Source organism: Myotis myotis, unplaced genomic scaffold (genome assembly GCF_014108235.1).
Source record: "Myotis myotis isolate mMyoMyo1 unplaced genomic scaffold, mMyoMyo1.p scaffold_m19_p_8, whole genome shotgun sequence".
In the NCBI taxonomy this organism is placed as follows: domain Eukaryota; kingdom Metazoa; phylum Chordata; class Mammalia; order Chiroptera; family Vespertilionidae; genus Myotis; species Myotis myotis.
Genome location: NW_023416390.1, coordinates 22,373,229 through 22,395,901, shown reverse-complemented (window position 1 = coordinate 22,395,901; position 22,673 = coordinate 22,373,229). Strand labels below are relative to the sequence as shown.

The following is a 22,673-nucleotide window of genomic DNA, read 5'->3' as shown; positions in this document are numbered from 1 at the left end:
CTGTTTTAAGAATTAAAGTACATGCGAGGCCTTACAGCACTGCCTGGCAAGTTCTCAGTAAATGTCAGTAGAAGGTTTTATTAATTTTGTTATTGTTATTCAAAGAGGTGGGGAAGGATACTGAGTTGTCTGCAAAATATACATATGTTCAAAAAAGGAATTAGATTGATGCTGTCCAATATGATAGCCACACATGGGTGTGTGTGCTGAAGGGAGTCTGCTGAAGGAAGAGGGTATTTGAGGAGATGGAGCCACAGCCAGTTTGGGACCCTTGTCTGTTCCCCTAGAGGAGGGCCAAGCATCGTTTTGAGTATTTGGTGAAAGCTGTGGACGCTCTCTCTGGAAAAGGTCACATTCCCATACACATGATATTTTGCATATAATTTGCCTATATATTTGCATATAACTTATAGCTCTAGTCCACCCATAGATTCCTTTGCTTTAAAAGTTGATTCATTTATCCTTGGAAGGAGTCATTTCAGTGAGTGCTTACTTTAAACCTGGACTACAGGTTGCATACTGGTAGAGAAAACCCAGAAGACTGAGAGCCCTCCAGTCTCATTAGCCTCTTTGCTCCTTATTCTTCTCCTCACAGGATCAAGACACATTCAGAGGAAAGATACGGAGAGTAAAAGTCAGACAAAGGTAATGCATATGCTTCAGTAAGTCTCACTGGGGGCTTTCTAGGACATGCCAAGTATGGCTATGGAGAGCAGGGTTCCTCTTCCAGGTGCCTTTGCTGAATGCTGAGTCTTTAGGTTCCCAGACAAAGCCCTGGATCTCATTCATGCTCATTCCTCATGGTGCCAGCTCACATCTGTTGCCAGAGCTGGGAACCAGGCACTCTTCCGTGATAATGATGGCCATGGGGAGTCTACTCCATTGGCTTCTCTTTTTCATGTCCCTCCTGTCTCTCCTCTGGTCTCTTCCCAGCTCCAAACTGGCAGGAACATCCGGCTTAGCCAGGAGCTCTCTTTTCCTTCAGAAGGCTCTTCTTGTCATGACCCCTAGGACTTTGTGCTTTGTCAATATGTAGATGTTGATTACTTTTTGTAGCCCCAAGCCCCATCACAGGAACGAGAGACAGCAGGGATTATACCATGACTTCCACATCATACCTGAGTACCAGCACAACGGCCATTCCCACTGTCACTGGCAGCAGTATTGCCATGAGTGTCTGCAGCAGCAGTAGCAATATCAGTGCCCGTGTGAGCCCACATCCGGGGCAGGTGAGGCAGGGTACAACAGGGCTAGGGCTGACAGAGGGGTAGCAGGGGAGGGGAGGGGAGGAATCTGAAAGGACCTGACTCTCATGTCTAAACCCAGATCTAGACCCTGTACAGAGGGAGCACCAAGCTGGCTGGTATGATGGTAGCAGTGAGTGACCGTGGTGGGAGGGCTCTAGGACGATGTGAGTTGGAGACTGATAGAGTAGCCAGGAGCTCCCTTTTCCTTCAGAAGGCTCTTCTTGTCATGACCCCTAAGACTTTGTTTTTGACCAATACATAGATGTCGATTACTTTTTGCAGCTCATAGGGTTCTCTCTATGTGATAGCGCAGGAGTGGGGAGTGGTGGTCTAACGGTGGGACTACAGGGTATGGCTTTGTCTTTGAGGCAGTGTGTGCCTGTGTTTGTGAATCCTTAGATGTGGTGGTGGTTGCACTTGCCTCCCTGTGGACCAGGGGTCTTCTCACCCCTCCATCTTTGCCATTCCAGGCCTGTTTGCCCTAAGATTCACTTACTACCCTTCCTTGCTCTACTCTGAGCTGGCAGGAGATTGGAAGGTGGGAAGAGGGGAGAAGCCAGAGTATTTCTCTTCTGCCCTCTCCACCCTCTCCATCTCCAATAGCAGTTGCATCTCCCTGTGACTCCAATCCACTCCGGACAGGCCTGTGGTCTCAGAGAACCTCACCACCTCATCTAACATAGGTGTGGTTGCAAAATATATATATTTGTGGTTGCAAAATATATAAAGGCTAGCCATACACACACACACACACACACACACACACACACACACACACACACACACACTAGAGGCCTGGTGCACGAAATTTGTGCATGGGTACAGGCTATAGGCCTGGCCTGCGATCAGGGCCATCTTCCCCAGCTGCCCGCAGCTGGCCCTGCCCCCCGCCACCACCCAGGCCTGGTTCCTGGTTCACTATCGGGCGATCGGAGCCTGCCAGCCGGGGAAAAAGACCAAGAGGTGGTCAGTGCACCTCATAGTGACTGGTCCAGTGGTCATTCTGGTCATTCTGCCATTGGAGTCAATTTGCATATTACCCTTTTATTATATAGGGTTTTAAAAATTGATTTCAGAGAGGAAGGGAGAGGGAGAGAGAGATAGAAACATCAATGATGAGAGAGAATCATTGATTGGCTGCCTCCTGCATGCCCCCTACTGGGGATCGAGCCCACAACCCAGGTATGTGCCCTTGACCAGAATCATACCAGGGACCCTTCAGTCCCCAGACTGATGTTCTATCCACTGAGCCAAACCAGCTAGGGCTGGTTGCAGCTTCTTGATGATTCTAACTTTGGGTTACTTCATTATCTACTGGTTGTACATTCAATTCCTTATTTTAAATATCCAGAGTGGCTTCTGTTTTCCTGGTTGATTGATGCACCAACTGATATTTATAATAAATTACCCTTGCTCACCCATGTAACCTTTTCTCCATGGAAAAATTGGGAAAGAAAATACGATGTTGGCCAGCTGAACTCTGCAAATATTGACATTGAGAGTATAACCTCCAAGAGAGGAGGGATTTGCCAGTCATGTTCACTATTGCTGTCCTGGCACCTAGCTCAGTATCTGGCTCATAATAGGTAGTCAACAAATATTTGTTGAACAGATGAATATTCCTTAAGCTATATCCTATATAATAAAAGCATAGTATGCAAATTGCACCCTTGACTGGGAGTTGTCCGGGAGTTTGACCAGGGTGCGGGGCTGGCCAGGGGAAGGGAGGGAGGCCCTGGCTAGTGGCAGCAGCAGCAGCAGGCAGTTGGGGGAAGGGAGGAAGTTCCCGGCCAGCAGCCAGCAGCTGCTAGGGACCCTACCAGTGCTTGAATTTCATGCACTGGGCCTCTAGTAACAATATAAGAGTGATCCTTGGTCAAAGATAAAATGGCAATGCGTTGAGCCTTCATAGCAATGACTGTGGTAGGAAGAAGCACCTGGTTCATCCTCCTTCCACCTTGCCCCCCAGGGGGTTTCCCATCCCCCTCCCTCCTCAAATAGATAGGAATTGCAGATGGGAAGTATTGGCACATGGCACCTCTAGTGTCATCAGGAGTAGTGCTCGGAGTGGCCCCAAAGTTAGGGCATGGGGTTGCAGGCAAATTGGCTCCTTCCTCTACTCCACCAGCCAGTTGAGGGAGGAGGGGGAATGGAGGAGTATCACTGTGGTCTGGATAGTGCCTGTGATATACCACTCCAGCTGGCAGAGACTTCTGTAGTAAAGGGTAGGATGGGGAGGAAGGAGGAGGAGGCAGCATCTGAGAGGCGTGGTGTCTAAGGGTGCATTGAGGCACACAAAAGGCTAGCTAAGACCGCTAAGAGTGCCGATGCAAGGACCAGATGAGATGGCCTACAGGAGGCTTTATGGGCAGGATTGCCAGGAATCTAGTTGGAAAACCATTCTGGTTATCTCGGTAGAGATAATATCTGATTCCAGGGTCTGCCTGCCCCTCACCTTCTCTCTCCAGCCCATCCCTCAGGGCTGGAGTGTGATTCATTACTTTCTGGAGGTGGAGAGATCTTTGCCTGTACTCTGGATCTTGGATTCCTGCTCCAATAATTCGTCCTTCTGTCTCTGGCAACTGAACAGCCAACCAGCTCCAGGGACACTCAGGTGTGCTTCTCAAAGAAGAAGGACAAAGTGAAGAAGAAGGTCATCTGGGGCATTGAGGTGGCTGAGGAGCTGCTATGGAAAGGCTGGGAACTAGGGAAGGAGATCACCAAGAACCTGGCTCTGAGAAATCTATCCTTGAAAATCCAGAAGATGAAGTACAGGTACGAGTGTGAGTGGTCAGAGACCCAGCCCCTGATCCCTCAAACCCCCAAAGCAGGCACTCTTTAAAAAAAAACTTTTAAAATGTTACATGAATTCAGAAGAGTGTATAAAACATGTGCAGTTTGAAGAATTATCGAAAGTGGAACCCAAGTGACCAGATTAAGTAATGGAATAAGTGTCCAAAGTTCCTTCCATTACGTGTCCCTCCCTATTGGAACACTAACCCTACCTATAAAGTTCTGTAAGAAGAATAGTAAAATGAGGGAGACAGGTCCTCCTGTGACAGGGCCCTGGGTTTTCCCCTTTATGGTCTCAAGGACTCGAGCCTGCTTAGCTTTCCAGGGTCTTATCACTCTGCCCTGACCCTGAAGTGCGTGTCTTCTGGTTCTCTCCTGCAGGCCCCCCAAGACCAAGTTCTTCTTCACGGCCATGCCTCAGACCATCTTCCTGAGCCCGGGCATAACCTTCACACTCCCCATCATCTTCCGGCCTCTGGAGGAGGTAAGGCTCACCATGGTGAGCAGAGGGCAATGAGAGACACATGCACAATGACCTTGGAACTGACAGAGCAACACAGAGGCCCCTCCCCCACCACCACCATGCACACCCTTGCCAACTGCAGCAAAACTCCAGCTGGGAAAGCCCTGGAAAGCTTAGACCCTAACTTCATTAGAGCCTAAACTCATTCCAGTTGGATGCGGCTGTGTTACTATACTGGTCATTAGAAAGCCCCAGGTTCCTTGGCCTCTTCCTGCTCTCAGGATGTTCCCCCTAAATATGTTGTTCCCCACAAAAGGGGCCCCATATCTTTGAGACCAAGACAATCGTAGAGCACAGGTAACCAAACCTCTCCTCAGAGACTGAGATGGAAAGCCATAGCCTAGCCCACCCCTCAGTGGTTTGGGGGGATAGCCATGGGCTGGGGTGGAATGTAAGGTCCCTGAGTACTACCCAGGTATGACTGATCAGGGACCGCCTCTGCCCCACCCCCACACTGCAGAAGGAGTACACGGACCAGCTGTGGTTTGAGAAAGAAGAGGGGAAGTTCTTTGTGGACCTGAGGGCCACCCTGCCTTGCCACAGTCTGATCTGCCCACCGTCCCTGCAGTTGCCCATGTGTGCCATGGGGGACATGGCTGAGGCCTGGTTCTGCCTGGACAATGTAGGGTAAGGGGCTCAGAGGTGGGGAAGCAAGAGTGTACCTGGGAGAAGAGAGACTGGCCCATCTGGTGGGGAAAAGGTAGGGGGAGTAAAGAGTGCTGCCCAGTGCCTCTACCTGTCTAAAGCAGGGGCAGTGAGCATAAGGAGCCCAGTGGCTCTGACTTGCCCCACCCTCCAGGGACCTGCCTACCTTCTTCACCTGGGAGTTCTCAAGCCCATTCCAGATGCTGCCCAGCACGGGCCTGCTGCAGCCAGGTCAGGCTTGCCAGATCAAGGTGACCTTTCAGCCCCTTATGGCTATCATCTATGAAGTCCAGGCCACGTGCTGGTATGGGGAGGGCAGCAAGCAGAAGAGCAGCATCCAGCTGCAGGCTGCAGGTGAGGCTCAGCCTCTCACCTGTCCCCAGAGCCCACCTGCTGCACTGCCCTGGGTCTTAAAGCCTCCATGTGCCCCCCGACCCCACCTTCTGCCCTGGCCTGGCCCCCACGGGACCTCCACCAGCTTCTTGCCAACCCCCAGCCCTGCAAGCTTTGCTTTTTCTTTGCCTTCCTTGGTGTCATAGACCAGTGTTTCTCTGGGTTCACCTACCTTCTTTAGGGGGCTGTTCAGCTGGGGCCACAAAGGCCCTGGTCAGTTTTTCCCCAAGACTCTCCCCCAATTCTGCCTCAGGCAAATGCGCCCAGCTGCTAGTGAGCATAAAGGGACCAGAGGACCAGGATGTCGAGGGCTTCCAGAAAGTGCTGCACTTCGGCTCCGTGGCTGTGGGCTGCACCGCCGAGAGGCAAATCAAGCTGTATAATCCATCAGTGGTACATCCTGTGCAGGGGGGGGGGGGTGTGGGGGCAGGACTCAGGGCCACAGGGCTGGGTGCTCCTGACACCCACCCCTGTACAGAGTGTCCCCCTTTCTCTCCACACCTTTGGCTCCAAGCCTCACATAACCCATGTCTATTGATACATATACAGTATGTGTCCACATGTGTCCTCCTCTCTTCTCAGCTGGGGGACTGGGCTTCGGTATTCCCTGATCCTCCAGATCAGTCCCCAGATCAGCCCCAGGACTGTCCTGACCCCAGAGCCACAGCTAGCCTTTATGGTACCTTTGGCGGGGGAGGTACCCTTCTGGTCAGTCCCAGTACAGAGCAAGGAACCTGCCCCACCTTACTGCAGGGCCCCCTTCCTTGCTCCTGGTGGAAGTAGGGTCACCAAAGTTGACAAGTGAGGCACAGGCTGGATGCCAGCTGCCCTGACCCCCTTGGCTAGGCACCTTGGTAATGACAGACTGCCCCACCCTGTGACCTGACCCCTCCTGTCCTCACCTGGCCCCACAGGTGAGTGCCCCCTTCAGGATTGAAGTGGCTCAAGACATGCTGCCCAAAGACCAGGCCTTCTCATGCCCCACGGCCTGTGGCATCGTGCCTCCAGGAAAGAAGAAATATGTATCGGTGTTTTTCCACCCCAAGACCTTGGACGTCAAAACTATGGACTACGTGACTGTTATGCCCTCTGGCTGTGCCTCCCAAACCCTGGTCAAAGTCGTTGGTTTCTGTAGAGGTACTGGCAATCCCAGGACGCTGCAATTCTCTGGGGACAGGAGCAGCCCATGCTTAGGATTGGGAAATGCTGCTTGCCTGCTAAGAGCCGGCTGCCTCCTTGCCCTTCAGCCTCTGTGTCTGCTGCCCCCTGGTGGACTCAGTGAGGAATCAGTTGAGGACACCTGGAGATCATGTGCCTGCCCTCACTCCTGGGGACCTGGAGGTCTTCTCTGGCTGCTGGGCTCCCAGCCTTTCCAGCCTGGCCGCCTGTCTCCAGGCAGCACCGCCTCCCATCAGTGGGACCCTTTCTGAGACACCCTTGGGGAGGCTGATAGTTCAGCCCCACCCAGGCGGCAGGGCCCACTCACAGGGACCCCATCTCCTATGCCCAGGTCCTGATGTGTCCCTGCAGCACTACTGCATCAATTTCAGCTGGATCCACCTCGGAGAGCGCTCAGAGCAGTCCCTGTGGATTGAGAACAAATCGGACTGCACGGCCCACTTCCAGTTTGCCATTGACTGCCAGGAGAGTGTCTTCAGCATCAGGCCCACCTTCGGGACCCTGGTGGGCAAGGCTCGCATGACCCTGCTCTGTGCCTTCCAGCCCACTCACCCCATCATCTACTTTCGGCGGGTGGCCTGTCTCATCCACCACCAGGTGAGTGGGGAGGGAGGGGTCAAGGAGGGACTTCCCTGGGAGCTGGAGGGGCCAACTTGAGGCCCCATCATAAAGACAATGCTTGTTGCTCACCTCTGTTGTCTCGAACTTCTGAGGCTGTCTGCCTGGATCGTCTCCTCCAGAGCCCCAGCTTGGCTTTGGAGCCACAGTGTGGCCGGAGGCACCTGAAGTGAGCACCCCGACCCACACCCCTGGGCAAGCTCATTCAAACTGTGCCCTGACCAGCTGATGGTGAGTGGGGGCTGAAATCCAGCTTCACATGGACAAATGTCACAGGACCCACTGTTCCTGGACCTGATCGGGACCTGCCACTCAGACAGCACCAAGCCGGCCATTCTGAAGCCTCAGCACCTCGTTTGGTACCGCACACACCTGGCTCGGGGCCTGACGCTCTACCCCCCTGACATCCTGGGCCAGATGCTGAGCGAGAAGAAGCTGGAACAGGATAAGAATGGAGCCCTCATGATTCCCATGGAGGTTCGATGGACCCCACTGGGCCCTGGGGGCAGGCTACCCTCCCCCCCCCAGATTCATGCCCCCTCTTTAGCAATTCTTGGGCAGCCCTGTGCCTCCATAGCATGGTGGGGTGACTTGTGCAGAGTTCTGGCAGCTTTGTCCAGAAAGAATCATACAGGTGAGGGCCATGCTGGAGGAATGCAGCTGGGCCTCCACCGGCTTGTCTCTCCCACCAGGACCTGGAGGATGTGCCGGCGCCGCAGTATCCCATCATCCCCCCCATGACTGAGTACTTCTACGATGGCACCAAGGACTTGGCCATCTTCCCCCCGCCCGTCAGCCTGGAGCCTGTTGAGGTGGATTTTGGTGCCTGCACCGGACCTGAGGATCCCAACCCTGTCCCACTGTGCCTGGTGAACCACACCAAGGGCAGGATCATTGTGGTCTGGACACACAGGTCTAACTGCCCCTTCTGGGTGACCCCAGAAACCTGTGATGTGCCCCCGCTCAAGTCCACGGCCATGCGCCTACACTTCCACCCGCCTCACCCAAACTCTCTCTATGTGGTGGAGCTCGAAGCCTTCGCCATCTATAAGGTGTGTGCAGATACACAGGATGGGGAAGGCGGGTTCTCTGGCCCAGAGCCTGAATGGCAGGACGGGGTCTGAGGGGGTGACAGAGGGATCCTATAGGATCTATCCTCTTTTCTCCTTGCCAGGCTCTTCTCCTTGGCTTCTTGGCTGGGAAGTAGCCTTACTGGTTTGTGTTCTCCCAGGCTCAGGGCCTGCCTTGGCTGAGGGCCTTCTTGTCTTGTGTGATTATGTCTCAGTCACGTGTGGCTTCCCACCCCCTCAGAGGGAGATCTCAGCTGGGTCCAGCCCAGGGGGAATTCTGGTGTAGGAAGAGTTGCTCCTGGCTTCTCTTCTAGTCCTTGAAGTAGGAAGTAGTCCCTCTAAAGGAGCTGGGGACAGGAACCAGGGCCTGGGGACAAAGGCGCCAGGTAAGTAGGTGTGTGTGGGGGCGAGGGGGGTGGGCTTACAGCACAGCACAGCTTCCCTTGGCCAGGAAACTCCATGCACAGGCTGACCCCAGCCCAGCCTCAGTCCCAGGCGCATATGGCTCCCTCCTCATCTCCAGTTGGTCCTGCCCTTTCTCTCCCTTCCCCTCTCAGCTCTGCCCACCTCACTGTCTCCTCACTGTCTTTCCCGGTGGCCTGGGTGGTGGGGCCCAGAGAAGACCTGAGCAGTGCAGCAAGATTAGAGTCCTTTACCAGCCACGTGACCCTGGGCAAGTGCCTTGATGTCTCTGAGCCCTGGTCTTTTCATCTGTAAACGAGGTCACATCCAAACTTTTGAGAAATCTTTCTAAAACTGAGTCTTTAATTGTCTCCATTCTAATACCTTGGCAGTGGAATGTGGAAGTCTGTAGGAATGAGGCTGTGGACACCTGCCTTGGCCGAGGCTGAGCCTGTCAGATATTTTCCCCCCTTTATTGATTTTTAGAGAGAGAGGAAGGGAGAGGGAGAGAGAGAGAAACATCAATGATGAGAGGAAATCATTGACTGGTTGCCTCCTGCACACCCCCTACTGGGGATTGAACCTGCAAGCCAGGCATGTACCCTGACTGGGAATCAAACCAGTGACCTCTTGGTTCCCAGGTTGACACTCAACTGCTGAGCACACCAGCCAGGCAGCATGTCAGATTTTTAGGTTGCATGCCTAGCCCTGTGCTGCCCAATACAGCAGCCACCAGCCACAGGGAGCCACCAAGCACTTGAAATGTGGCCAGTCCAAGATGAGATGTGCTTTAAGGGTAGAAGACATTCTAGATTTCAAAGACTTAGCATGAAAAGAATGTAAAATACTTCACAAATCACATATACTGATTATATGTTGAAATAAGATTTTATTGGGTTAAATAAAACAATCGAAATTAATTTCATGTGTTTCACTTTATTAATGTGGTTCTTAGAACCTTTAAAATTATGTCTGTGGCTCACATTTGTGGCTCTCATATTTCTATTGGCCAGTGTCTCTCTAAGCACATTTCTCCAGGATGTCCTAGGGCTGGTGTGAGGACTGAAGGGCGGTTGCTGAGTGCTCAGTGTGGGGAGCCAGGCTTGCAGCGGGAGGGGCCTGATGAGGACTCCTGCAGTGCAGGGGGGCAAGCTGAGGTGCCACACAGGGTCGGACACAGGACTCTGAGCTTGTCTGTGGATCCGCCCCCACCCCTTGCAGGTCCTGCAGAGCTTCAATAATATTGAGGAGGACTGCACTGTGTGCCCCTCCTGGTGCCTGACACTTCGGGCACAAGGCCACAGCTACTGTGCTGGCTTGGAGCACCACATCCCCCAGTATTCCCTGGACGCCCCCCAGGTGAGCATGGCCCAGCAGCAGTGGGCAGTAGACAGAGAGCCTGGCTTCTGCCATGGCCTGCAAATCCCTCTCCCTTTTCTGATCGTCTGAGAAACTCGTCCCAGCACCCTCTCTGGCTGTCCCAACCTCCTCACCGTCAGTCCCTGGGGACTTTCTCCCGGGCCATGGCCCTGGAACTGAGGAGAGCCTGGGGCTTGGACAGCTGGTCCCTGCCTGCTCCATCTGAAATACAGCCCTGTCCTCTCACTTGGGTTTAAAATGCTCCAGCTCCTTCGTTTGTCTGTGCCCCATTTACTGAGCACCTGTCAGGGGTAGGACACCACAGAATGAGCCCTTGCTAGGATTTCTGGGACTTTCACTTTCTCAAAGTGGGGTTCCCCTCAGCTTCCTGCAGGAGAATCATCTAGAAGGAACTGCTCATCCCAGAGCTCCTGAATCAGGACCTCTGAAAGCGGGTTCTTCCAAAAGATGGTTTGAGGGTGCCCTAAAATGAAAGAACTCTTCCTTATCCTTGAGGAGAGGTCTTGGAGGCCTGTTTCCTGGGGCTAGTTCCTATGGTCACTCCATCTCCCTGTCTGGAGGTCTCTGGAGGACTGGAGCATTTTTTGGTGCCAAGCTGTGGCCTCTCTCCATTCCCTGAGTGTGTGTGTGTCAGGGGTGGGAGGGCCTGTAGATCTGAGCATGGGTCCCTCTTCTCTCGCAACCCAGCTGTTTCCTGCAGTGTCTCCCAGTGAGGCCTCCTACCGCAGCCTGCTTCTCACCAACAAAGGCTCCCTGCTGCTGACCTTCAACCTGGCCCCCAAGAGCAGCCCAGATATCTCCCTGCGACCCAGCTCGGGCCTCCTGGTCCCTGGGGCCCACCAGATCTTCCTCATCTGTACCTACCCCAAGGGCAACACCTGGAAACAGCACATTTTTTACTTCCAGTTCAATTTTTGCCCCCAGTATCTCAAGGTAGGAGTCAGGAGTAGGGGCCTGGGTCCTTGGGAGTGAGCCGTAGTCTGGAGTTGCTCCCTTTTCAAAGCCACATGCTGGGATTGGCCTCTAAAGCCACTTAAAGTAGCCAAGAGACTGCTACTCATTCAGGAAGTGCATGGCAGGGAGGTGAGCAGCTCTCTCACCGCTCCAGGCCCCTTATGGGGTCTGGGTCAAGAAAAGGGATTCAGAGTTTCAACAGGAAGGAGCAAGGCAACACAAGACTCCTATCTCCAGGTGGTAGAAAGGGCCAGGCCAGAGAAAGGGTCTGGGGTGGTGGAACCATCGGTCCCTGAGCTCTTTCCAAGAATCATCTGGGTCAGTCCCAATCTATTCTGCCTTCGACAGAAGCTGCACGGGCCCAGGGTGGTGGTGGGGCCTTTTTCGGCCCCTTGGAGCTACCTACCCATGGCTTCCTGGACATTCAGGGGATCCAGGGCTGCAGGGTGAAGTCAGGGCACTGACCTCCCTCCTCTGGCTCCAGGAGGTGAGCCTACAGAGCCGGGAGGAGCCATTGCAGCTGAAGCTGGACACCTCCAAAAGCATCTTCTTCAAGCCCACCCGGGTGGGCTGCTCCTCCACCAGCCTCTTCACCTTCCACAACCCCTCGCGTCTGCCCCTGGAGTTTGAGTGGAGGGTCTCCCAGCAGTACCGAAAGATGCTGACCGCCCAGCCCGCCAGGGGGCTTATCCAACCCAATGAGAGCCTCGTGAGTTCCCTGCCCCACTGCCCAAGGCCATCCTCACCTCAACCATCATCTCTTACTCATGCCTCTCAAGGGCCAGGCTTACTATGTGCACTTCCCACTGGATCCATAGTCACCTCCTATTCAATCCATAGTCACCTCCCCCAGTCTTACAAGTAGATGTGATTGTTACCATTATCATCACTCCCCATTTTGTAAAGAAGAATTAAGACTTAAAGAAGAAAATCCATTCACTAAGATGATAAATTAGGAGGTGCAGAGCTGGGACTTAAACCAGGGTTTCTGATGCCACTGCCCAGGGGTGAGTCCACCCTCCACCCATGGTCACCCCAAACTGTGAGATCACCGGGAGGTGGTTTGGAGCAGCTGGATTTGGGCCAGGAGTGAGGAAAGGGACTCCTAGAGGTCCCAGTGGCTGTCTGGAGGGGAGCACAGGCTGGGACCCAAGCTAGCATCCTAGTCTAGGGCCTTATAGACTAGTTGGGAGGCCAAAACAGGCCACAAACCACTAACACGTGGTAGGGGTAGTAATCGGCCAGGCAAGAGACAGACTCTGGAGTCAGCCTTGAGAGTTCACATCCAGCTCCCATCAAGCACCCTCACCACTGTGTGACTTTGGGCAAGTTACCCCAATTCTCTGAATCTCCAGCTTCTCATCAGAAAACGAGGCACTAAAATAATACCACTTCCCTGGTGGGGACAAAGGATTGAGAGGCTTTGGAAAGTAACACGATATATAGTGTGTGTGTAAGATAAACACTCAGGAAGGGTTACCATCGCTTGATTCCTGCAATGGGACTTCAGATAGCCTGCGTGGAGGGGGGGGGGTCCCGAAGACCCTACACAGGGAGAATCTCTGTGACAGCAGACGCTGACGTGGACCTTCAGTCCCCTGGAGGAGACCAAGTACCTGTTCCGAGTGGGGGTGTGGGTCTGGGAAGCCGGCCTGCCCTCAAACGCTAAGCCCCCCACCACCACCCACTACATTATCCGGCTGGTGGGCATGGGCATCACCAGCACCATCTCTGTGAGTGGGAGAATCCCGGTGGGTTGGGGTGGGTGCTGGGGGTCAGTGTACCCCAGGGGACCCAACACTGAGAGGGCAGGTGATGGGAGCCCTCTGGCCCCTGGCCCATACCCTTGGAACTGCCCTTCCTTGGGGAATCAGGGGGGGGGAAAGCCAGAGCTGGGGGAGCCCCCTACCCTGGCTGGCTGACTCTGGCCCTCAGGCAAAGGAGAAGGAGCTGGACTTTGGGAACGTGGTGGTGAACAACCAGCAGTCCAGGTTTCTGGTGCTCCAGAACGAAGGCACCTGCACCCTCGATTATCGCCTGTTCCTGGAGCAGCACAGCCCTGAGAGTATCAGCAACGACCCCCTTGGTACTGGCCTGGGCTAGGGCTGGGGCCAAGGCGGCGGGCACTGGCTAAGACTGGTTAATCAGACCACGGTTTGTGGGCAGGCAAAGCAGAGCTTAAACCTTGGTGCTTCTACTTTCTAGATGCATGGCATTGGGCTGGCCCTCTCTGAGCCTCAGCTTCCTCATCTGTAAAGCGGGGCTAATGGCAGCACCTACCTCATAGGCTGTTAGGTGGATCAAAGTGTTTAGCAAGATGCCAATGACACAAAGACAGATGCCCTCTGTCTTGGTCTGGGAGGAGGGACTCTGCTCCCCATTTTCTGGCTCAGAGCCTACTCTGCAGCCAGTGCTCTGCCAGCCCCGGGGGGATATCTGGAGTGGAGCAGGAGAGGCAGAGCCTCTCTGACCTGCACTGAGGGCCCTCTGCCCTTGACCTCACCTGGGTCATCCCTGAGCAGCTCTTCAGCTGGACCACACAGAGGGGAGCATGCCACCCTGGTCCCAAGACACCATCTGCCTGACTGCCTGTCCCAACCACCGGGCCCAGTTCTTCTGGACCATCAGTTACTCTCTCCTCTCGCACAGAGGTACCTGGGCCGCCTGACACGGATTCAGGGCTTGGAGGAAAGGGCGAGGGCCATGTGAGCAGGACTTGGGTGGGGAGATGCGGAGGGTCCGGGCAGAGCTAGCTGCCTAAGTGTGAGTGTCCTGGGGTGCACCTGAGGGTGTCTGGTGTGTGCCTCTCATACCAACTACCTCTGTGTGGGTGCCCGTGTATGCGACACCTGAGCCGTGGAGGTTCAGCGAGGAGGTTAGAGCTGTGCTGATTTACTGTGGGATCTCAGGCAAACCCTCAGCTGCCCTGGGCCTCAGCCACCTCCTTGGTGGAATGGAGTTGTTCCCAGCCTGCTCGGGGGCAAGGGACAGCATCCAGGGCAGCAAGAAGAGTGGCTCAGAGTGTGGAATTGAGCCAGACTGCCTGGGACTGGATCTGGCCCCTGCACTTATTAGCTACGTAATCTTAGCAGGTTGTTTAACCTCCCTGTGCCTCATTTTCCACATCCGTAAAATGGGGATAATAACAGTGCACAGGCAAGAAAAAGGAAATCAGTACTGACTCAGGTTACCACATGGAAGAACCTTGAAAACATGTCGAGTAAAAGAATTCACTCACAAAAAGCCACAGAGTATATGGTTCCATGTATGTGAAACACCCGGAATGGGCAAATCTATAGAAACAGAGCAGATTAGGGGTCATCAGAGGTGGAGGGAGGGGAGAATGGGAATGACAGCTACTGGGTTTCTTTTTGGGGTGATGGAAATGTTCTAAAATTAGATAGTGGGGGTGGTTGCACAGGTCTGAATATACGAGAGAACACTGAATTGTATGCGTTAAAGGGTTAATTTTATGGCATATAAATTATGTCCAATAAAACTGATAGTAAGAATTAGTTTGAACACAAATGCGCTGCACATTAAACACAGTGGTGTGTGTGAAGCACTTCGGACCGTGCCTGGTACGTGCAAGCATCAGACAAGGGCTGGCTGTCGTTGGAAACGTCCCATAGCCTGGGGGACATCTGCTGCTCCTAACCAGGGCCCCAGGGGTCCCACACGCCCCGCCCCAGGGGAGCCGGGAGGGGAGCCCACTCCTCTCATCCACATCCCTCTCCCCCAGATAACAACATTGGGGAGAAGCGGGAGCTGTGCCGCGTCTTCCTGACGGCCGTGTACCCCTTACTCTCTGTCCTGGATGTCTGCTCCTTGGGCAGTGCTGGGGGCATCACCCCCAGGCACCTGTGGTACCTCTTCTCCCTGGACTTGCTCAACAGTTACCTGGAGCGTGACCCCACCCCCGGGGAGCTCCTGTACAAGGTGCCCACCAGGCACAGGTGAGCCGAACCTGGGAGGGGGTCAGGGCCTGTTGGGGATATTCTTGGCGCTTTCTGTCCACACCTTCAACACCAGGCCCTGTCCAAGAAGTGGCTCCCTAACTCCCCCCAAATCCTTGCCCATCCCTCGCGGGGCCTGGAGAAGGCAGGGATCGGCTTGGCATCCTAAGTACTGCCCAAGTCCCAAGTCCCTAATTCCACCTGTAGGGCGATGAGTGCCAAGCCCCTGGGAGGTCCCCCTCTTCTTATTCCTGTCTCTGAGCCATTTCTCTGCTCCACGCAGCACAAGTCCAATCGCACCCGTCTACACCCCTCTGAAGCTTGACTTCAATTTTGGGGTAGCGACCATAGAGGCCCCACCCTCCGTGGTGCTCCTGGCCCTGAAGAACAGCGGAGTGGTGCCCCTGGACTGGTAGGGCTGGAGTAGGGGGTAGCTAGGTGCCTGGGGGCAGAGGGGGGTAGGTGCTGGAGGCCCTCACTTGCTGCTGGTAGACCTGGCTGCCTGGCATCTGTGAAAGCGGGCACCCCATCGATGGGCTGTGGCGGCCAGGGTGGGACTGTGGCTGCCCAGCAGGACGCAGGGCCTGTCACTGTCTGGGAAATGACCACGGGCTGGGAAGTAGTGGCATCACCTGCTGGAGACGGCACCATCATCTCAATATTTAATGAATGACAAGCGTCCACTGAGCATCTGCTTCATGCCAGGCTCTGCTTCACAAGCCTTTTTCCTCCAAGCCTCACGCCAGCCATGTGGGAAGTCCTCCTTTGCTGACTGGTTCACAGACGGGAGGCTAAGCACTCAGCACAGCCAGGTTTAACCTCAGATTTGTCCACTCTAGGGCCCCTGTCCGCACTCCTTAGTCAGCAATGCTTAGAACAGCTCTTGTGTACCAGGCACTGTGCTGGGCGCTGGGGCACCCCTGACAGAGCCCAGTCCAGTGAGGACAGGCCAGCATGGGGGTGAGTAGAGGGTCTCAGGTGGGGAGAGGGCCGGGGAGAGAAAGACAGGGATCTGCTGCTGCCAGGGGGTCAGGGAGGAAGTTGTGACTGAGTGAAGCCCCGTGGAGCTGCGGGAGGGTGGAGGCTGGCCCGGGCAGGCTGCACTTCTCTAGTCACCCGGGGCCCAGGCCGGAGACCCAAGCCACACGCTTGGCCCTTCCTGTGCTTGACTTTCCTCCCACTGGGGCCCGAGCTTGTGCCCAGTAAACATCCCGTTTCCACGCCAGGGCTTTTTCTTGTTCTTCCTCCCTGTCTCTGCCACGCGCCTTGATTTCCTAGTAAACTTCCTTTTGATGACTTCCAACTTTCCTTGGCTAAATGGAGGTGAGAGAGAAGTGTCCCATCTGGGTCAGGCCGGGGAGAGAGCCAGGAGTCCAGCCTGGGCGTGACAGTGGGTGGATGAGGTGGAAAATACGCAGGCAGGGCATCTGGGAGCTCAGGAACCTTCCTGCCTGAGCAGAGTCTTGGGGGTGCGATGCCCCTTATTCTGGCTTATCCTGCCCCTCCCTGTGGAGGTTTCTGGGGACACTGGCTCCCCAGGCGGCTCCTGCTGAGAAGGACTGGATTCTGAGTAGGGAGGGCTCTGGCCCTGAATGACTAAGGAAGCTTGGCAGGCAGGGCTGCTGGCCGATGGGGAAGGCCTAGGGCCCATTTTGAATGGATCTGCCATTCACTGGCTCTTTAGTGGCCAGGAGCCAGGTCCAACAGGGCTGAGGGGGGGAGGGGGGGAGGAGATGGGGGGGCAGGAAAAATGGCACTGGCCTGTGTCCTGGCATGGAGCAGGGTATTTTGGTGGATTGTGTGTGCATGTGTGTTTGTGTAGGAGCAAGCCAGCTCCCACTCTCTGTGGAGAGGGTCCAGGTTGCTGGAAACCGAGGCGAGAGGAAACCCAGGCAGAGTGCCCACGCGCGGGGCCCGTCCGTCGGGAGATCACTGGAGGTTCAGGAAGCAGTCTATGCTTCTTCCAGGAGCCCAGGCACGGGGAACCTTCCTTGGATGGCTGGACTCTCCTAGGTTTTTTGTGTGTTGTGCTTCCCTTCCCTTCCTTAAAAGGCTATTTTTGAAAATTCTAGCTGGTCTCGGCTGAGTTTATAAAGAACAAACCGAAGGTTTTATTCTTGCCAAGACCAGCAAGAAACGGGAGTGTGGACTTGGCCTGGGGCGGCAGCCGGCAGGACAGATGGAGTAAGAATCCCAAGGATGAGGAGAGCATGGGGGGCACAGGGAGCCACACCATTGCCCACTCCCTTTGAGCCTTCTCCCCTGACGCCTCTGCCCTGGGTGCAGCGAATACTAGGGGCCTAGTGTTTAAGGGGAGATTCCTTACAGGGGTCGGCTAACCTGCTAACCTCGTTTCTTTCCTGGTGCACTCGGTGGGTCATTGGCTAAATTTCCCTGGGGCTTCCTAGGCACAGGGTCCAGGCTGGCTCTCAGATAGAAATGCAGGAGAGCCCAGGCCCTGCAGCAAGGCTCTCTGGGCAGACAAGCCTGTGGTGCAGGGTGATATGTGCAGCACAGGAGGCCACCTCACTCCGTTTTGGACGTGAGAAAGGCTTTTCGGGGGAAGCTACAACTAAGCTAGGCCTGCAGCTTCCGGAGAAGCGCAGGGAGAGGCACAGAACCTTCCAACAGAGCACCTGGCTTGTACGTGGGTAAGAGGAAAGGGCCCAGCATGACTGGAGCATTGATGGGGAGGGAGGGGAGGGCCTCAGATGTGGTGGGGCGGGGGGGGGGGGGGGGGGGTTGTGCGGGGGATGGATCCAGCAGGGGCCAAGGTCTAGGCCAGGGGTGGGCAAACTTTTTGACTCGAGGGCCACAATGGGTTCTTAAACTGGACCGGAGGGCCGGAACAAAAGCATGGATGGAGTGTTTGTGTGAACTAATATAAATTCAAAGTAAACATCATTACATAAAAGGGTACGGTCTTTTTTTTTTTTAGTTTTATTCATTTCAAACGGGGCCGGATCCGGCCCGCGGGCCGTAGTTTGTTTGCCCACAGCTGGTCTAGGCCTTAGAATCCTTCTCCTTCCGAGAGTTTGGACTTCTTCCCAAGAGCATCCATGGGATGTAAACTGGGACGAAGGGCAAAGACATCATCTACTTACCAGGCCTGTCACTCTGGTCTGGGTTTAGGAGAGAGAAACGGATTAGCAGTTTGAGGCAGGGGGACAGGTGGGGAGGCTGCTGCAGCCCCCAGATGGGGGAGCCCACACTAGAGGGTCAGCAGGGAAAAGGGGCTTGGGATTATTTTGAGGGAGACTGGGTGAAGGCGGTGAGGGAAACGGAAGTATTGAAACTATTTAGATGACCCCAAAAATGACAAGATCTCCACTGGTCAATATCCCCCAGATAAAAATGACAAAAGCTGTTTATTCACCTGTAACAAGTCAACCGACACAAGGTGATGGGAGAAAAGTAAGAACTTCCCCTGCTCCCCTTCAAGTCCGCCCTGCTGAGGTGATGAGAGCTTCCTCCCTCAGCACTTGTACAACATACAGACCCAGCGAAAACTACAGGGTTATTCTGTTTCTCTCTCTCTCTCTCTCTCAGTAATAGCACATTTTACATACTACTTTCTGCTCAGCATTATATTAATAACATTCCCTTTAGATAAATACAGATCAATACATAGATCTAGCTCATTCTTTTTAGTAGTTGCATAATATCCCATTACATGGCCATAAATTATGAAACCACTCCTCTATTGGATGACATTAGTTGTTCTCAGTGCTTTATATTTTTCCACTACAAAGGAGGTTGAATAGATATCTTTGTGTGTGTGCACGTGGTTACTTTCCCAAAATATAATTTCTGTGTCAGAGCGCATATACATTTTTCATTCCAAATTCCTACCAAAAAAGGTGGCAGCAGCTTCTTCTCTCCCTACCTACTTTTGAGGGCATCTCTTCTCCCTAGACATAACAGCACTGGATGTAACTCTTCACACTTCTGATGTGAAAATATTTCAGATCAACTGGAGGAAGTTTTGATTTGCTTTTTCCAACTCCCATTGAGCCTTTTCAGATTTGTTGCCCATTTTCTTTTCCCCTCTGACTTCTCCCTGTTCATAGCCTCTGCCAGTTTAGGGCCATCTCTGTGCCAGACCTCAGGTTGTGGTCTTGGCCTCCTTTGTCACTTGTTTTGTCAGCAAGTGCAGTGTCTACTTTACTACAGCACCAGGCATTTCAGAGGCATTAATCTAGGCCCATCTTTCTTCAGATTCCAGAACGCAAGTCCTGCTGGGACCTCTGTTCTCTGCCCTGTGCCCAAGCTGGACACCGTCCCTCTCGGGGCCCGGGTTGGTACTGCTGGCATTCTCAGGAGCCTCAAATGGAGTTTTGTCACAGAAAACCCTCCAGGGTTAATGGGCAACCTCCTTGAGCCCCCAAACCCACAGTGGGAGCCCGCCCAGCCTTCAATGCCTGTTTAGTCCTTGTGCAATGACATTCTACAGCAGCCACATTTGCCCAGCCATGCATGGGGCAGCTTGCCAGGTGGGACGAAGCAGGGAGGCATGGAGGAGGCTGCCCCCCTCCCTCCTGGGGCTCAGAGCTCCCGCCTCTCTATTCTGACTAAGAGACGTCACCCCTCCTGCTTTGTACCCCCTCCCAGGGCCTTTCTCTTTCCAAGTGACCTGCAGATCGACCTGGAGCTATGGGCAGAGCAGACAGAGTTTGACAGCACCGAGCTGCACCACATGCGTGTGCAGGACAATTGCATATTCTCTATCAGCCCCAAGACTGGGAGCCTGAGTCCTGGGCAGGAGCAGGTGGTGGAGCTCAAATACAGGTGCTTCTCCCTGCCGCCCCCCTCCCTGCACTGCCCACCCTGCACTTCCAGTCCTGAAGATCCCTCCTTTCCCCTGGCTCCTGGAGAATCCTGGTCTTGCACTGTGTGATTCCAGGGTACCCTGAGCAGCCACCACCCTGGGAGGACTCTCCCTTCCCACCTACAGGGGAGGTTTAATTCCCCTCTTGTCCCTTCCCAACTCGGGGGCTTCCACATGCTCCCAGGGCAAGCCAACTCAAAGCCACTGGTGTGCTGTGATCGTTTGTTCTCCCACTGGTACCAAAGCTCCCTAACTCATCCTGGACTTGTGCCCTCCCTTCCAGCCACCTGTTCATCAGCACTGATCGCCTCCCAGTGCTCTTCAAGGTGTCCCATGGCCGAGAGATCCTGGTGAGGCCCCAGCCCTGATCCTGTCATTGGACAGCCAAGAGAGGAGGAGGGACTTATACCCCCAAGGAGCTGGGGTCTGGATCTCTCTGCTGGGAGCTTTACTTCCTCCCTGGGATGAATGCTACTCATGATCTGTCTATCTCCAGATAAATTTCATAGGTGTGACAGTGAACCTGGAGCAGAAGTACGTGCACTTCACCTCCACCGTCCACCAGTTCATCCCTGTCCGTATCGGTGACACACTGCCCCCGCGCCAGGTCAGTGGTCTACATTGTCCTGCTCACCAAGAGGCCTACTTGTTGATCTATGTGTATCTGCAAAAGTTCTTGACAGGGTGACAAAGACACTGCCTTCCAGAAGCCCTCACTCTAAGAGGTGGGCCTGCAGGTTGGGCCCCGAGAGACCCAAGGCAAGAGGCTTCAGCTTCCTGGTGCCCAGTGCCCAACCCTCTGCCAGGCCTCATTCCCATTCAAAAGAAAGGTTATTATATTTGTTCCTCTAGCACAGGATTCTTCAAACCACACTGATAACCCACCCCAGATCACAAATCAATACATACATGCAAAGTGCTCTGATGGTTTGTTTTATTATATTCTGTTACTTTTTTAAAAAATGCTGGACATAACCCACTAAATTGGTTTCATGACCTGTTCACTAATAGGTCTCAGCCACATTTAAAAATCACTGCTTTGAGAGGGATATCTTTCTGCATCGTGAATTCACCCGAAGCTATAAGGTTTTCTTTATTAATTGGAGGGAATCGGGTTCCTTTGCTGTGAAAACATACATTGAAAATCTCCAAGAGGGAGGCATAGTATTTTCCTAAGTATTTTATAGCTCTGAAATTTCCAACTGTTTAGAAGCCCTTGTGTTTCTGGGCAGGGGCCTCTGGCCATTTAGCCTAGAGTAGTGGTTCTCAACCTTCCTAATGCCTTTAATACAGTTCCTCATGTTGTGGTGACCCCCAATTTCATTGTTACAAATTGAACATAATTAAAGCATAGTGATTAATCACAAAAACAATATGTAATTATATATGTGTTTTCCAATGGTCTTAGGCGACCCCTGTAAAAGGGTCGTTTGACCCCCAAAGGGGTCGCGACCCACAGGTTGAGAACCCCTGGCCTAGAGGAAGAGAAATGACAACCTGAGATGGGGTCACCAGCAGCAAGCTCTGTTCACTTCCCTTCATCACCCTCTACTTCACTGGCTTCCCAGAAGCCCCACCTGAGGCTGGGCATGCCCAAGCTTGCAGAGGTCCAGAATCTCAAAAAGGAAGTCAAAGGCTCATGTGCCCCAGGAGAGCTTTCAGAGCGACCAGACCACTCTCCTGTGGCCTTGAATGCAAACAATGGAAAATGCCCTCAGACAAGGAGCCAGCAGACCCAGTTGTGCCTCCAACCAAACCCCACAACTATGGGCGAGCTTCCTCTTTCGTTCATGATGACAGATGATGGCCTGGACTTGCAAGAGGGCAGTGGAAAGAGAGAGAAGTGAACAGATTTAATTTACATTTTGGAGGTAGAATCATTGGGACTTGTTGGGGATTGGATCTGGGAAGTGAAAAAGGGAGGGAGCCTGGCTGGTGTGGCTCAGTGGCTGAGTATCAAACCTATGAACCAGGAGGTCACAGTTCAATTCCCAGTCAGGGACCAGGCCCAGGTTGCAGGCTCAATCCCCAGTGTGGGGTGGGCAGGAAGAGCTGATTAATAATTCTCTCTCATCATTGATGTTTCTCTCAATGATGAAAGTGAGTGTGGACACTCTCTCTCTCCCGACCTCTCTGAAATCAGTAAAAAAAAATTTTTTTTTTAAAGAGAGAGAGAGAAAGTGGGGGGAGGGTGCATTGGCCTCCTAGTTTGAGCTACTGGGAGTATGTAGTGCCATTTACTAAAAGGAGATACACTGCAGGGAGGAACAGGTTTTAGAGTGAAGAGGTTGGTTTTGGCCAAATTTGAGATGCTTGTGAGACAACCAAGAGGGGTTATCCAGTAGAAGTTGGTACAGGTCTGATGCTCAGAGGATGGTCCAGGCTAGAGAAATAAAGTCAGCATATTCAGGAGTGGGTGCTAAACAAGATGAGAGGACTGGGCCTCAGTCCAGATGAACACTTAATTCTCTCTGGCTTCTGTTTGCTCATCTCTAAAATGACTGATTGGACCAGAAGATCTCTGGTTTCTTCCAGGACGTTCTGTGATTCCCAAACTTTGAAGTTAGTCCTGGGGGACCGCATGCCTTCCTTCTGCTCTCCCTTGTCTGCCTTTAAGCAGGAAGGCCTCTGATAGCAGATGTGGAAAGTGGCAGTTGCACAGGTGACTAGAACCAGAGCCTGGAA

General features: G+C 53.6%; 1 protein-coding gene across 1 annotated transcript in view; it reads left to right on the top strand.

The window, feature by feature from the left end:
* Positions 1 to 507: 507 nt before the first annotated feature.
* Positions 508 to 22,673, top strand: part of CFAP65 (cilia and flagella associated protein 65) — a gene marked incomplete at its 5' end in the record, with an annotated part of 30,808 nt that continues 8,642 nt past the window's right edge. Inside the window, 22 exons of the mRNA XM_036319587.1 lie at positions 508 to 628; positions 1,057 to 1,208; positions 3,838 to 4,022; positions 4,422 to 4,524; positions 5,024 to 5,190; positions 5,363 to 5,562; positions 5,855 to 5,994; positions 6,516 to 6,738; positions 7,112 to 7,377; positions 7,675 to 7,875; positions 8,091 to 8,450; positions 10,092 to 10,229; positions 10,938 to 11,183; positions 11,689 to 11,913; positions 12,779 to 12,937; positions 13,140 to 13,290; positions 13,727 to 13,855; positions 14,947 to 15,160; positions 15,444 to 15,572; positions 19,772 to 19,948; positions 20,272 to 20,338; positions 20,485 to 20,595. Of these exons, the coding sequence (XP_036175480.1) occupies positions 508 to 628; positions 1,057 to 1,208; positions 3,838 to 4,022; positions 4,422 to 4,524; positions 5,024 to 5,190; positions 5,363 to 5,562; positions 5,855 to 5,994; positions 6,516 to 6,738; positions 7,112 to 7,377; positions 7,675 to 7,875; positions 8,091 to 8,450; positions 10,092 to 10,229; positions 10,938 to 11,183; positions 11,689 to 11,913; positions 12,779 to 12,937; positions 13,140 to 13,290; positions 13,727 to 13,855; positions 14,947 to 15,160; positions 15,444 to 15,572; positions 19,772 to 19,948; positions 20,272 to 20,338; positions 20,485 to 20,595 (3,864 nt within the window). The remainder of the gene's footprint in view (positions 629 to 1,056; positions 1,209 to 3,837; positions 4,023 to 4,421; positions 4,525 to 5,023; positions 5,191 to 5,362; positions 5,563 to 5,854; positions 5,995 to 6,515; positions 6,739 to 7,111; positions 7,378 to 7,674; positions 7,876 to 8,090; positions 8,451 to 10,091; positions 10,230 to 10,937; positions 11,184 to 11,688; positions 11,914 to 12,778; positions 12,938 to 13,139; positions 13,291 to 13,726; positions 13,856 to 14,946; positions 15,161 to 15,443; positions 15,573 to 19,771; positions 19,949 to 20,271; positions 20,339 to 20,484; positions 20,596 to 22,673) is intronic.